Source organism: Agrilus planipennis, unplaced genomic scaffold (assembly GCF_000699045.2).
Source record: "Agrilus planipennis isolate EAB-ADULT unplaced genomic scaffold, Apla_2.0 scaffold36, whole genome shotgun sequence".
NCBI classification, from domain to species: Eukaryota; Metazoa; Arthropoda; class Insecta; order Coleoptera; family Buprestidae; genus Agrilus; species Agrilus planipennis.
The window spans coordinates 500,269-517,183 of NW_020438956.1; the positions used below are offsets into that span (position 1 = coordinate 500,269).

A 16,915-nucleotide genomic window follows, 5' to 3' on the forward strand; every position below is an offset into this window, starting at 1 on the left:
CTAGCTCTCGCTCGATGATCGGTGGAATTATGCTACGGCACATCCTTATAAAGGGAAGGGGCATATCTCCGAACAGTAATTCGTTTTGCCAGATATATATGCATAAGCCCACATACACCTAATAATATGAATTATGCCATAAGATGCAACGAAATAAAATACAATAATAAATAAATATAATTGTAATTACGTAAAAAAATTGCAAACAATCTTAATCAACTGCTAAAAAATAAAAATTTGTATTTAATATTAAAACTTCTGTAATTCCATCAAGCTCCTGTTGTAAATTGTACGTCTGACATTTCTCTTTTTATACCGAATTCTTAACAAGTAAATTTTTGAATTCAAAATTCTTGCTTTCAACGAACATTTAATTTGCAAATTCTTTCCCTTACTTATAGATCTCCAACGCTCATAAAATAATTACGAATAAAAGCAGACTTTAGGGCGTAAATACTTCTACAAGACAAACCAACAAGAAGTACGCTCGAAGCGCTCTTTATGTTTTATAAGTTTATTCATTTAAACTAAACCAAATTAGCAGATTCTTCAAAAATAAAACTTTATTACTTTATTCTGTCACTTTTAACTTTATAAATGTTAAATTTAATCTAAAAATCAACTATGAAGTTGTAACGCATCTTGCGAGCATGTTTTTGTAGAGATGATTTATTTTCTAGTTAATTCATTCTCTAATGGGTAAATATCTGGCAACAGAATTGGGATTCCATTAGGATTAGACCTAAATGTGACAAATGGCAATTTTTGCATCATATCTTACGTAAGTGGCTGATTTTAGATACCTAGGAAATCAGATAAGTCAGGATGGAAGGAGTAGTGGGGATATAAAGCAGAGAATAGCGCAGGGTCGTGTCGCCTTTAATAAAAGGAAGTCACTTCTATGCTCGCGAACGGTTAATTTAGAAATTCGAAAAAGATTGTTAAAGGTGTATGTTTGGAACACGGCGTTGTACGGGTGCGGAACATGGACAGTGGGCGCGGCGGAAAAGAAAAGTTTAGAAGCGTTTAAAATGTGGTGTTATAGGCGGATGATGAGGATAACGTGGGTAGAAAAGATTAGAAATGAAGAGGTATTGAAAAGAATAGGATAACAGAGGACTCTATGGAAGTCAATAAAAAATAGGCGAGATAGACTGGTAGGACACCTTCTCAGGCATGAAGGTCTAGTCAGAGGCATATTGGATGCAGAAACAAGAGTTAGGAGGGGTAGAGGTAGACCTAGATTAGATTACTGTTCGCAAATAGTTAAGGATGTGAGCTGTTTTAGTTTTAAGAAAATGCGAAGTTTAGCTCAGGATAGGAAAGAGTGGAGGTACATGTACAACCAGTCTTAGGACTGACGACCTTATGATGATGATCTTACGTAAGTATCTCAGTAGCTGTGCTTAGAAAAATTATATAAAGGGGTTTAAATGACTTCTAGTAGTAGGACAAATTTTGTAAAATTTATAAATTTTAAGGTTTTCATTAGAGCGATACGTACAATTGAAAGATTTGTTATTGAACATATTTCAAACAATACTAAGGGTTCATTGAAGGACATCGGAATCAGATTGGGGATCACTGCATTATTTTCCACATTTTCCAGGCAACCTAAGTCAGTTAGTTAATTATTTTATTTTCCGAAATTGTGAATTTTTGAAACTTCGATTCACTGGATTGACCTTTTATGATTTGACATCCAATTTTAAATCGGACGCATCAATACTCCTTTTGACTGTTCCTGCAATAAGTATAAACCAAAGTCCTTTCCTACGGTTTTCAGCTAATCCCACTAGTTTTTGGTAGGTTATTAAATTCGCAGCGAAAGATGTTTCTCCTTCAAAAATGGATTCAGTTTCTTAAATATATAAGCCCATGGTAATTATCTTATTATCTCATGTAAGTATCTACATCCTCGTGAAAGACTTTTAACAGTAGAAGTGGTAAAAGCAATAACGAAAAGAAGGGGGCTAAAATGTTGTACGTAATATTTGTCTGTACAACTATTAATTTTAGAATTCATCATTTAAGAGACATTCTTTCCGGTTCTCGGTTAACTGTTTAATGCCCTAGTAAGATGTATTCCTGCTTTCTGTATAGGTTGATCACTATATTTAATTTTTATTTTTATTTTTCCTCTACCATTTCTTCCTTCTACTTTTCTTTCAATTATCGTTTTCACAAAAGCATCATGTCTTAGTAATCGGCCTAGGTATAATTTTCCCTCTGTAGGAAATCGTTATCTTTCCTGCATAGTTTCAGAACATCCTGATTGCTGATTCTTTCAGTTTCAGTTCGCATTTCAAAAACTTCCAATCTCTTACTGTCTCATTGAGTCATGGTTCATGTTTCACATCTGTAAAGTGCGACATTCCATAATACATAAATCTTAACGAACTGTTTCCTTATTGCTTTTCTCATTTTGGATGTGGAAATGTACCCTCTGTCGTGGAAAGTTTATACTGTGCCATTGCAACTCTAGCAATAAAGTTTGATTCAATCAATGTTTAAGAGTTGGTATTAATTAGGTAATATAATGGCTTAAAATGGTGCAATACTAAGCGTGTTTTGAAGTTTTCTTTATCAGAATTATACTGTCACCAACTACATACTCTTTTGAAAGCACATATTATTATCTTTTGTTTTGAAAACAGCAGAATTGCATTTTAGTGTTAAAGACAACTACAATTTCTGCTTGTTGTCGTAACGTTAGTAAGAAAAACTTGTGTGGCCCTTCACATAACAGCACAACAGGAACTTAAATTAACTTTTTTTTTACAAATAATAATAGCCATCACATCTCACTAAAGATGTCATTGGAAAACTTTAGGTAAATGTCTAAATGTGGGTGGGATCGAAAGGGGAGGTCTCCTCCACCACTGTACCATAAAAAGTTCGTGGCGGTCTCACCCCCATAAAATGCTATGGGGGTTAGATGGGGGTAGGGGTAGGGGGATCAAAAGACGGTAGTCACTTGAACAATTTAAATAATGTTTTATATAACCTTCTCAATATTTTTATGTATTTTTCCATTAGTTTTACCTTAACTTTGAACCCTTATAACGTTTTATGGGGGTGAGACCGCCACGAACTTTTTATGGTACAGTGGTTGGAGAGACCCCCTCTTTCGATCCCTACCATCCCGACCCCCTTCGGGGGTGGGGGCCATCATCTAAGCCTTTACCAACTATTTATATCATCCGATTCGTGTTTTTTTTAAAGATGTTAGAATTAATTCAGTACTCTCACTCTACCTTTTGCAATTAGGTATAAATTGTAGTTACAATATTTTAAACTTTTTACGTAGTCTATTTTACTCCTCATAATAGCCGAACCAATATAACTGTTTAGGTATATTTTCAATTTTCCTTTACTCAAAAATACCTAGTAATAATAAACAGTAATTCAGCTAAAAGCAGTAACGATATGTAAATTTAGTGGTTTAAATATGAGTTGTTATTTGCATGATTATTTTCATAGGGTGCTCTGTCATACAAAGGTGTGAGCTTCTGTCACTGTTATTAATTAATATTTATTTGACGATGATAAAGGTGCGCCGTTTTTTCTACTATCAATAATTTTGTTTCGAAATTCGCTATCGTTACTTACATTGCACTGTTTTTAAAATAAGCATTGAAAAAATATACCTATTGTTTAGTACCTATTAGAGATATCAAAAACTATACCTACCCTATTTCTTATGATTATCGTAGCACACTCCTTCTGAATAAGTACTAGAGTAACCACCTTTTAGAAAGTTTGTCGAGGATAACAAAAAACAACAAAACATTTGACACATTTTAATATATGAACCAGTGGGAACGGTTAAATAATGTTGTTGCTTTTTGTAACTGTTAATCCGTTTTAAAAACATTTTCTCTATTGTCTTGTTAATATTTTCCAATGAAACAGGGACTTGACGATAGAAAATGAGTGATCTATTAGAAAATTACCATCATGGGACCCAGAAATTGATTTTTATTAAATCAAGTGAAAACTAAAGTAAATTTTTGATAATAAAACAATTTTTAATCGGCATACAGGGGATACTCCTGGTTTATTTTGATTAACGTGGTGATTCTTACCTTGCGGTTCACTCCCTATTTTGCGGTCTACCCTTTACGTCCTCTATGGGAGAGGGTTTGAGATACTCTCAATAAGCGCACGATGGTCGAAGATACCGCTTCTAGTTTCACCTAGGAGTAAGATTTCCTATAACCCTTTGGCGCGAGCGGGACCTATCTAATCCCTACTAGGCTTAAAAGACTTGGTGCTCGACAGGATGTACGCCGCTTACTCATCGAGGTGTCTACTCTTCTTCCCCATCATACGGGGTGTAATCACTGCCGCAACTAAGACGGCCGGGCAGGCAGGAAAGAAACTTTTCCATCCGGAGCCCCCTTGGCGTCATTCTCCATCACTGATGAGACGTTCGATAGACGAACCCCCTCGCAATCAGATTATTTACACTCTAGCATTGGTTAACCATCTCGAGCTCATAGATTCTCCCTTCATACTTATGTCAACCGGGCTACTGCAACCTCCCCTTTGATGACTAATGGGCGAGGTTACTTTCGCAAATGTGGAAGACTTAGCACTGGGCATGTATATACGATCTTATAATACATAAAAATTATTCCTAAATGTGCATTATGTTATTATGTAAACAATTTGCCTTCACACTTGTAACAGACAGGACTGTCGATGATAGTAATCAAGTTAAATGTTTAAATGCATTGTACAAAAGTTAGATTTCTTCCTAAGTAGTCACTTTTTATTATAGTAATATGTAGGTGTTATACCGTTTCTTATCAGCTTCTGGATATTCCCAATAGTTTGTATGTACCTTTTTAAGTTGTTAGCTTATGAAAACTCTTTTAAAAAATTGCACACACCTTTTTAATCAGTTTAATGTATGACGGCCTTCTTTTATAACACCGTGGATACATAGGAGTGAAAAACAGGGTGTGAAATGTCCTACTTCAATATTTTGGCTTTCTTGAATACATATATATTCACAACTAAGGGGTGAAATGTCCCAGAGGCTAAAATGTATCAAGTGTAAAATGTCTTGACATCACTTTCGCTAACTCCTACCACACATCTTTTACTGAGGCTTCGGCCTTACCCAACATTTACTGGGATCAATTGCGGTTTACTTCAGTTGTAGGGATAAACGTCTTGTGGCCTGCCTGGTTTGTTAGTTGGTTTTTCTCATCCGCTAATCTAATTTGTCTTGCTAATTTAGTCGGGTCGTCGGGATGAACATTTTTGACATTACACTATCATTTTTTTGTTGTTCGAGTCGGTTTGTTTAGAAGGATTATCCGAACTATTCTATACTAAGTATAATACATATATGAACATATATACATTCACTACGTATGATAGTAGACTAGGCAAATTATCGATTAAGTGATTAATAATCGGTAAGATAATAATCGATTATTTTCAGTTTTTAAAAATAAGTGATTAAACATCAGAGCAATGGATTACAATCGATTATTTCCATTAATCGAAATAAATTATTGTTCCGATTAATCCCAACAATCGATTATTCTTTTACAATGGATTGCTATATTTAGCAATCGCCCGTTCCTAATGGATACTGGGTTATAATAGATCTACATTTATAAAAAAAATATTTATGCGCCTCTCTTGTCAATGTTGTCTTTTAGTGACTACGTGTATTCAAATAAAACGAAAGTAAACAACATCATGCTAGAAACGCATTAAATGGGTTCCGCAGTGGTTGTCTGATCCTTTATAATTTATTATAGAATGTTTACTAAAATAATAATGCGTTATAGTGTTCTCGAAAATAAATGCCACTGCTTCGATTTTGGATAATTCTTTTTGGGGATATGGTAAACGAAACTTTTAATATAGCTTTGAGTAGCTCTCTATAGTGGCAAACCCACGCTGTGGTACACAATAAAAATGAGTTTATCTGGCGTGTCGAGGATTAAATGACAAAGTCATAAAATGATTTTTTAGAAGTCCAATGGGAATGGTTTCTGACAAAATTGGATGTTTCAGACGGATAAACTGACACATGAATGATTACGTGAGTGGTTGCGTATATTTCTTGTGAAGTCCGGTCCAGTTCATTTTGATAAATTCTGACCAAGGACAATCTTAGGATCATTTGAGAATATTCTAGATCTGAGAACAATCCCAACGAAACAATGAAAAACATTTTAGTACATTCCCACCTATTCTAAACGGGTTGTTGGTGGTCGTCTCACAGACTTACACCTCCACCAAACTGGAAAAGTATCGAACATTGTAGGAGATTCCAAATCTTTTTATTCAAAGAACTTATTGAAATACAGTCGAATCTACTTTTATGAACACCTCTCATAGCATAAGCATTGTTATTGTTATTATTCGTAGTCCCATCTGTATTCACTTATGACAGATTCCACTCTATATACCTAAAACTGCCCCACCACTAATATATTTTCCTTCTGAAATATTCCAGAACATTCTCTATTATTCTAGTTCACTCTAGATCATTCTACCTAATATCATAAATATCATACAGTCCATCAGAACATTCTAACTGATGACGGTAATAGAAACATTCAAAAAAAAATCTAGTACATTCTCGTTGATTCCAAATTGGTGTTCGGCGACCTGCAAACGCACCACCCACCAAATGAGGGAAAATTCAGTCTCTTCTAAAATTTTACCCTTACTATTTGCCACACATAAAATAAATTACACAACAACACGCAAAGTTGCATTTGTATGAGTATACGTTTTGTAATGAATTTAATATTAAATATTATAATTATAAGAATAAATCTCCATTTTGCCTTGCAAAGGAATATGATTAGATACCGCTTATATTTATTTGAAATATCCGTAGTTGCACATAAATAATTTGTCGATTTATGGAAATGTTTGATTTGTCAGTTTACACTTCCATGGTCAATAATAGAGCTTGTATTGATTCGTGAAATATGTGTCAGTCTAACTAAACTCAGGCTTAGAGCAATAAGTAGTAGATACATTTTGGTCGCATTACTTTTATTTACGACTTCAAGAAAAAGTAAAATCAACAACTGTGAATCTGTTATTATTTCTTGACTTCTCAATTAGTAAAAATTATTAAAGTACTCATTAACTATGCAATTGTACACCTGATTTAGAACAAAAAACGTCTCTCAAAAGCTTTTTTGAAAACGTTCCATTTACGGATATTTTCACATTTTGTGTAATTTTCATCTTTCTCGACCTAGCGTTATAAGGAGAGGCTTGTAATTACGTAACAACGAATGTTAAAGAAAATCACTCTACACCTTATCTAGAAGCGTTAAAACAAAGGAGAATACCTCTGATCATTGAACATTCAAATAGTAAATATGTTATTACCACAATTTTTTGAAATATTCATCTAATAGCTGTAATACACCGTACTATCGATTGATCAATTGACAAGCAATGCTAATTCAAGAAAAATTGCCACCCAAATGCGCTTTTAATAGTAGATTTCTTTATTTATTCATTCACTATTAATGTCTTGGGATCACTGTACTATGTCAATGGATCGAATAACAGGAAAAAACAGACAGAAATGTAAGAGATAGATTTTTCCTTCCTTCCAATCGATTTTATTTTATAAATATGTACTACTATGATACTACTTTTTTAATTTAACAAGCTGGTTGTATTTTAATTTTCATATTGTTTTTGAATTTCAGTCACTTGTTACAGCCAGCAGCTTTATGAATTTTCCGGCCTCTGTTCTAATTCGCGGTTGACGGTAAAACTAAATAGATCCAGGGTATTTCATCAGATTTTAATTTATTTAATCAAATCCGATTAATTTCAGTCACTCCTACGTAAAAGTGCACTATGTCTGTTTTTTTTTATTTAAGAAAATCGATTTGTAGTGTATACTCTGGTCAATATCAAGATGGGCCAAACTAAAATAAACGTGAATGTCGTGTCGCGTCGGGTAGTATACATATAAACAACGCTCATGTTCATGTTTACCGAAATTTTCCAGGGTCACATTGACTTAACACATACATGCATCTTGATCTGTTTTCTTATAATTATGATTCTAGAGCTAAAAAACATTTTTTTACAGATTTTTCCGCGTTTTGTTTAAAGAATTCAGTAAATATACACTTGTGGCGAGTTGATAACCGAACATAGGCATATGTTATTAGTTATTACATGGAATGTTCTTTTGATAAACACGAGGAGGTACAGGAAAACTAGTACAAATGCCTTCAACTAATTTTTCATTTGAATAATTAAGTAATGTAAATCTTATATTTTAATTGAAAACATTTAAGGAATGTTACGCATTGTTCAAATAATTTTGAGAGTTCGGTTAATTTAGAAGCGTTTTCAGAGAAGCAGGTGATATTTACAGATAACAAATTATGCATTTTGGCTAATGCAGCATAAAAAAAATCCGACTAAGAAATATGGTCAGAGAACATATTACAATATTTGTATACTTAACAGTTTTATTGATCTAATATTTATCGTTTCCCTAATAGATAACTATTAAATCAGAACTCAGAACCAATTGCATTTTTTTTTAATTCAGCTGTACGACAAAAAAAGTCATACACTTTCAATCATTATTTTTTTTTATCGTTAATATTTATTTCAAATAATAATATGTACATACAATCCTTTTATATTATCAATCTAAATCGTTTTAATTGTGGGAAGCAATGTGAGAACTTTTGAGATTCACTTAGCCCTATATAATTCATTAATTCTAACCTTTGTTACGTGTATAATTCAGCAGCTGTATTCAGTGCTGGATTACTCTTATAAAGATCACTAGACAATGGAAATCCTAACGTAATTAACTCTAGAAATCATTACAGAGTTTTCATTATTTTATTATTATAATTAAAAAAGATGTATTTTCTAGTCAAAAACTAACAGGGAAACTTAAACGAAACAATTACAATTAAATATTGCAAAGCTTTCATTTTTATCATTTAATTCCACATTTTATATTCTTTTGTTTATTTACTTATTTATCGATTTCTTTTACAAACAATAGTCGTAGTTTTGATCTATTTTTTTTCTCGTTGACATTTAAACATTCTATATATATATTAAAAGTTTTGCGACTGTTAAAATCTCTACAAGAAATATTTAGTGCAAAGCGTTTATAGAAACAGAAGGCCCAGAAAAAATATTACACAATTACAGATTACATGATATAAAAAAAAAATATTGCTAAATCGGTCAAAAATAAGCTACGAAGATCCAATAATAATACGCTGATCTGAGAATCAATTATAATTAACGCGGCCTCAACTACCTAGACCGGCCGGGCACAATTTCACCCCTCGTATTTTCCTGATCTTTTCATAAGTAATTATCGAGTGACAATTCAGCTCAGTCCCAAAAAATGTATAAGAAATAAATCAGGAATATATCTAATGAAACATTAACTATACAACGGTCCTAATTGCTATAAGTTTGTCTTTTAATGAGTAGTATATAGAAAACATTATTTAATTAGAAAAGTTATGTATATGATTTTGTATTCGACAAATCACCAAATATTTTATTTTCGGACTTTTTTGTAAACTTAGCATACTTATAGGTTGCTTCTGTTTAACTTCATTCTCGCTGTACATAAAGTACACTAAAAATTGTTAAACGGTGGTCAATTTTCACCTTGTGAAATATAATGTTTCAACAAGTATTGAAAGATGTACAGACTAAATAAGTACTGATGAGAGCTACCATGGTTTACAACAAGCAATTTTTTTATATTCGTAACCTTAGCATACCAGAGGTAAGTCTTTAAAACTACTTAAAAAATTACATTGGATAAATAAGAGGATTCTAAAATAATGTTAAAAACAGTGACAAATGCAGTTTAAGCTAGCACATGGTACATTCAGAGGATGAAGGGCTCAATTTTTTTGAAGTGAAACTTTTTGAGGCACGATTGGGTAAGTTCCTTTCATGCGAATTGCTATCTAACGAAATCATGCAACGCATTTTCCCCGCTGTCTGTCCCTATGTATGCTTACATCTTTAAAACTACGCAACGGATTTTAATGCGGTTTTGTTAATAGATAGAGTAATTCAAGAGGAAGGTTTATATGTATAATACATAATGTAGGAAAGAAACACTGATAATTTTGGAGGTTTGTAATGTGATAAATCGTAAATAAACACATTTTTTGCGCTTACATTGCAAACGCTGACTGAACTCTACGAGATAGATCACTACTACAGTATTATACCTACACCTTAAAAAGGTCTACAAAAAAGTTCGGGATGGTATATGTCTATCTCTTAGGGATAACCCACAATAACCACTTTTTATCCTTTACTTTTTACGAGAAATAATGGCTTATTTACGAAGCGATTTTAAGCAATACAGCATTAATCCTTATCCAATTAAATACTTTTAAATACATTGTGCATTCAATATACATCAATATGGCCCTTTACAGCATCTAATTTAAATGAATATTTTCGAAGATATTACAACCTAAAATGCAGGGACATAGCGGTTGCGGCGGTACCGGCCGGTTTGTATTGTCTAATGACAAAAAAGCTGTGATTGTTATATATGAAGACATTCTATAGTATATTTACTATCAGCATTGCACCCGTGCGAAGCATAATGTACAAAAAATACCATTAAACCAATTCCTTAACCCCTATCCCGGTATGTTTGTGTGTTTGAAGAAGTTTCACTTCAGTAGCGTTGTACTTTTTTTTTTAATTACGTCTTTGAGAAAGCTTTAAAAAATTAAGAGAAATGTAGTCCTAGGTATATTTAAATGAATTCCTGAAAGGCGGTCATGTATGTATGTTGATGGGAAAGGGAAGGCAGGCAGGGACGAAGAAAATTTACGACCAAATCAATTTTAGGGTAGTTCTTATTATAAAACTTCCCGCTCGTTTGATTGCTGAAATCAAAATTTGTACTTCCATATAAAAAATATGTCACGAACTTCAAAGGTCAAACTCACATTTAAGGTCACCAATTCATTTCCTCTTCGAGAGCATACAACTTTTTCTCACACTTTTTCCGAAGTATTGAGAATCAATAAAGATAGTGGACTCTCCGTTTGCTTAGGAACGTACCCACTCCACCTTAATTTCCAAACACGTTATCATAAAATTGTTCATATACCGCATGACGTTAAAGTTTCGCACTATATTGATGTAAAAGTTAGCTGGGATGATGATGGTAATTTTCGGTTCATGTTGAGATTGATAACCAATCAGAAAACCTTTTATTTACAATTGCATCTTCTATTGTACTCAGAATTGTTTTCAATGTTAGTGATTTTTACGAATTTTCCTAAAATGTAGCATCGTGCTACAGATGGCGCTCACTGTGCCGTTTGTAGTATTTTCTGAAACGCACTGTTAAGACAGCAGGTAAAAGTCGGTCTGTGTTCTGTCGGAGCTGCCTGCGACGCGCTGATGAGATCCAAAAAGATCGTAATCGCGATCCACGTCTGGCAGTTTCGACAGAATACAGACCACTTCGAATTATGGGATGTAATTTTTGTTGTGTACGAGATATGCAAAAGTGGCTCTTATCCACCCACATCCATTATTTTTGCCTTTCTAACCAATTCACGGTATAAAAGCGTGTGTAGGCTGCTATACATATTTAACAATCATTTTCACACTTTTTCTTAAATAAACGTAAAACCTTCTGACCGCGATTTATCGCAGTTTCCCTATGCCATGAAAATTGATGAACATTGCATATGTAGTAGGCTTTCAACGCCACGAGAAGACAATGAAAAATAAATAATCGTGAAAGGTAAAAATACCCTTATTTACCAAAACCACATCGTTAATAAAGAAACCTAAAAACTTTTTCTATTCTTATTTTCGCATTTGTGTAAACTACTGCTCTTTAAATATGTGAATATTTACCCTTCTAAACGAATAATCAATTTACTCTGCTTCATCTATATATATAAAAGAAAGTCGTGTTAGTTACTTCACTTATAACTCAAGAACGGCTGAACCGATTTGGCTGAAAATTGATGGGGAGGTATCTTACAACCGGGAGAAGGACATAGGATACTTTTTATCACTTTCCACAAGAAAAATGTGGTATATGTAAACGCAACTGACATGGAATGACAAAACGAAATTGACAGCAAAACAAAAAATTTATCAGTCAAAACATCAGTCTAGCCTTTCATTTGTTAAGATTGCATGTTTGTTTTTGGTTCGATTTACTTGAAATTGATTAAAAAATTCAATCTCTGTTGGGGGGGATGAGTGGTGAAGAGGAGTTGCAATGTTTAAATGGAACATATATTATTTGTGATCAGATTTACTTGAAACTTTGTTTTAATGGTCTCTCATTTAATTTCTGAAAGATCTATCTCGACAATTTAAAAAAGGGAAAGGTGTTGCAATTTTTGTTTGGGACATACTTTATTTATGGTTGAATTTACTTGAAACTTGGTATATATGCTGTTTGATATTATTAATCAAATGAAAAGAGGTTGCAACGTTTCCATGGGCTACATTTTATTTGTACTCGGATTTACTCGAAGGATGCTCATTGCTGAAATTAAGCAAATAGTGTTTTGGCAATTTTTAAAAATCAACCCTTAAGGATGAAATGTTGTTGCTACGTTTGTATTTGAAAGATGGCGATATTACACAAAATTAAAACGTTGTAAGGGTGAATTGGGAGCTAAAAGGTTTTATGGAGAAAGAATATTAATTTCTGTGAGCGAAGCCGCGGGGAAAAGCTAGTTATCAATACACGGTTCCAGATTAGGCTGTAGTTTAGTTTTCCTTAAAAAAATTTTACTGGGGTCTATGAATTACAAAATTGTAACGGATAGCTTTAAAAATGTCATAAAGATATATAGATTTCGAGTATTAATTGTAGAAAATTTCATCGTGTTTACCTGGTAATTCCAAAAAGTTTGATGTGCGCCGTTGCCTTCCTCGTGCAGTGTTTTGAAAGTTTAAAGGTCCGATGTCTTCATTCGAAACATTCGAAGCCATTGAATCCCGCGAACTGCGCCTGGACGCCAGATAAGCTAATCCTTTACCAGATCCTTTCCTTCTCGGGGAACTCGGTCTACTTAGTGAGGTGAGAGTTGTTTGGTTCGCTTCGTCTGTGAGATCTGTCAGATCAGAGGTAGATTTTCTGCACCTCTGAAGACTTCTATTTTCTTTAGCCGATTCCGAAATCGATCTATTGGATCCATATTTCTCGTCATATCCAGGATTTGTGCGTATATTGCATATAGGCCTTCTTTCGTTCTTTTCCTTGATGGAGGAATGTCGAGCGCGACGTTTAACAATTGTCGGAATTGCCTGGTCCCTGTCCTTGCAACTGCTTTCTCCCCATGTGGCTTCTATTGGATTCATAACTTTATATTCGACGCTCTGGTAATCTCCGTTTGGGTGTTGAGTGGTCGCAACATATTCCAAACTGGATTTGGAGCTGTTTGAACTGTTTTTGCTCTCCTGAAATTGTTGCCTGTATAGACCGTGATTCTTGGGTTTTGGAGGAGGCTGAATGTTGAAATTAAAACAGCTGTCGTTGACATTGTTTTCCACGTATCTGGAAGGAGACGGTGGAGTACCAGAAACGGAGGGTGGACGGGGAGATTTGGGCGACTTGTGACTAATATGCGTCCCTTTCGCTCCACTGTAGCTGGGTGAAATTTGGCCTTTGTGGAAGTCAGTGGGGCTGTAGGCCATGTCGAATTCGGTTTCGCTTCCGCATTTTCTGGTCGTACTTTCTCCCTGCGAAAATGTGAATACCTTTTCACTTTTCGACGTCGGACTGTACGGGTGCGAACGCGGACTGCACTTCGCGAAAATCACTTTCGAACTTACTGATGACACGCTAGGCGATTTAGGAGAACTGTAATTGTTCGTGGTGATGTTACGTTGAGTGTTTGTGTACGAACTTGTGCTGGAGCAGTCGTCCGATGCTTCGAAGTTTATGAGCGAGTTCTTTTGAATCGAAGCCGGACTTGATCGGTCTGAGGAAAATGATAGTCTTTCAAATGACGAAGTCGACTTTTTTGACGACTTCGTCGATGACGTTCTCGATATTGTACCGGTACTGCTCATGGTGGAAGTAAGAGAACTGTTGTTTACAATTAGTTGAACCTGTAACAGAAGAATACCATTGTTATTATATATTTCTCATCTGGTTATTGGTCAAAAATTGCATTACGAGTCAGTAAACCAAAGAAATAAGGAGGCGGTGTTATTGACATCGAGATGATTCTTTTAGCAAAAAATCGCAATTTAATTTAATAATAATATTCATTATAGCAGTATTAGCATATGGCAAGAAGGATTTAGAGATAGTTTTACATAAAATGAAAGCGGTACTGACAAAACAGCACTGTATAAAAATAAATAAAAGTAAAACAAAAATACAGGTATGCAAGGGAAGAAAAAGTAGGAAAAGATCGAATATAAAGATAGGAGACGAAAAATTAAAAGTGGCTGATTTTAGGTATCTAGGAAGTCAGATAAGTCAGGACGGAAGGAGTAGTAGGGATATAAAGCAGAGAATAGCGCAGGGTCGAGTCGCCTTCAATAAAAAGAAGTCACTTCTGCACTCGCGAACGGTAAATTTAGAAATTCGAAAACGATTTTTAAAGATTTATGTTTGGATCGCGGCGCTGTACGTCTGCGAAACATTGACGGTGGGGGCTGCGGAAAAAAAAAAGGTTAGATATGCGAGGATTAGCCCAGGATAGAAAAGAGTGGAGGTACGTGTCCAACCAGTCTCAAGACTGACGATCTTATGATGATGATGAATAGTAATAATAGTACTACCTAGTTTATTTTTCGTTTTCGTTTTTTTAGGTGGAATTTTATCGTTCTTTTCTTTCAAATCGTACATATTAACGATCGTCTTTGAATTATACAATTATTAAATTCACTAGCACGTACACAATATCATTATTATTACTGTAAAGATACAAAAAAACAATATCAACGGTGTATTTGGCAGTTCTTTTAGCGAAATCCTTCAAGGAATCAATTTCTCAGTCCGATTGACATAAAACATAAAAGAATTTGAATTTCGTTACAGCGGCGTTGTGCTCATACCAAGGAATTTTCAAAGAAACCCTGGAGAAAGTGTAACATCCACATATTTTTTAAAATTCACATAGTTTCGCGTTTGTTCGTTTTATTGTGCAAATTCTTTAAAAATAAATATACATATATTTTTGCCCAACGTTTCACGGAAACCCTTATATACTATTCGTAGTATTTTATAGGGTCGACTCCCTTAAGGGAGAGCTTTAATCTCTTTAATTTGTTTTTGCATGTATAGCTGCAATGGTTTTTGTGCTTTATGCTGATATTGATTTTTAAATGGGCAATAATAATTTAAACAGTTTTTAAATTCATTTAAATCTATCGTACCAATACTATAAAACCATAGATATGTAGAAATATTTTACAGATGGCGTTCACTGCATTACTTGTAGCAATTCATCAAACGTTATCGAAAGGCAGCAGGTATACATAGTCTGTGTACAGTGGAAACTGTATATGGCGTGGTGATGAGATCCTATGAGATCGAAATTGCGATTCATACGTTACGGTTTTGACAGAGTATGAATTTTTTTATTCTGATTGGTTACGTGTTTGCAACGTAGGGTTAGGTACAGCGTAGCTTCAGCTGTATTTATTACTTATTCATAAAAAAAATACATTTCGGTTGTGTATTTCTCGACACGTACCTATTTAAATTAAATATTTTAAGTGACAATTGTTAACAATTTCTTTTTTATTTTCCACCATCAGTGTGCTAAATACATATATTGTTATTATCTAAATGCTTATATCTGTAAACAATTAATTGGTTTACTAGCGTTGAAATTATTACAGTTCCCGTTTTCTGTTTTATAAATAGTGCATGGAATATATTGTTTTCATTGGCCCGTGTCAATGATCCAACAGAACTGCAAAAAGCTTTTAATTAATTAAGGGAATATCAACAGTTATGTTTACCTTCATTGAAGATAACGTTGCCTCTAATTGATAAATATCGGGTACCTACCTATCAAATAGACATTTACGCCTTTGTGCGTATGCATTGGAATTACCTAGATGAATAGATACTTGCATGTGCTGAAATTACAGCAATCAAAGTAGTGATAATTATCATTTGTTCATTGCTTATTATAACTGAACGTGAAAGAATCTTAATTATCTGCCGAAAAGTTAAAAACTAATTTTTCTAGAATTTTTAGAAATAAGAAAGGCCTTATATTCAAACAAATATATTGTTACCAATCAGAAATACCTATACTGGCTTAATAAATTATTATTCCCTTAATAGTAACTTCTGAGTCCAAGCAGTTGTGGAGTTTTATTGAATATATTTGCTAAATATATTTGTTGAATCTTCTTGTCAGGTATGTCAAAATGCTACGAGACAAATAAAAATTTGGAAGAACGTTTCTCATTTCATTCTAAAAATCCTGTAAAAATTACAAATCGATTCACTAAACCTTTAAAAAGTTATTGAAATTTTAAAAAATTGTAATTTTACACGTCATTTTATGGAGATTCGTTAATCGAACAAATTAAATTTATTTTTATTAACAGAAAAAAGCTACCAGAAATTTCAAACTTTTATAATAAGTAACTTGAACTCTGGAGAATCAACTTTAGCGTAAGGTTATTAAACATTCACTAAATGGTTATCGAGGAAAGAATGAAAAATTAGCTGAAAATCTCGTTTTTACTTGATAATATAATGACAATATTTATAATTGTCTGAAATAAATGCAATTTTAGAATTTTAATTATTATTTAAACATATTAAAAAGTTTTACGCTCATTATTAATAAAGATTGAAACTAAATATTTTTTTGTTTCGAAGTTGAAATCAAGGCATATTCACTGCCAACTACTGATA

The 16,915-nt window shown here is 33.6% G+C and overlaps 1 protein-coding gene across 1 annotated transcript in view; it reads right to left on the bottom strand.

The window, feature by feature from the left end:
- Positions 1-14,094, bottom strand: part of LOC108733979 — a 96,256-nt gene extending 82,162 nt beyond the window's left edge. Inside the window, exon 1 of the mRNA XM_018465346.2 lies at positions 12,912-14,094. Within this exon, the coding sequence (XP_018320848.2) occupies positions 12,912-14,094 (1,183 nt within the window). The remainder of the gene's footprint in view (positions 1-12,911) is intronic.
- Positions 14,095-16,915: the final 2,821 nt, after the last annotated feature.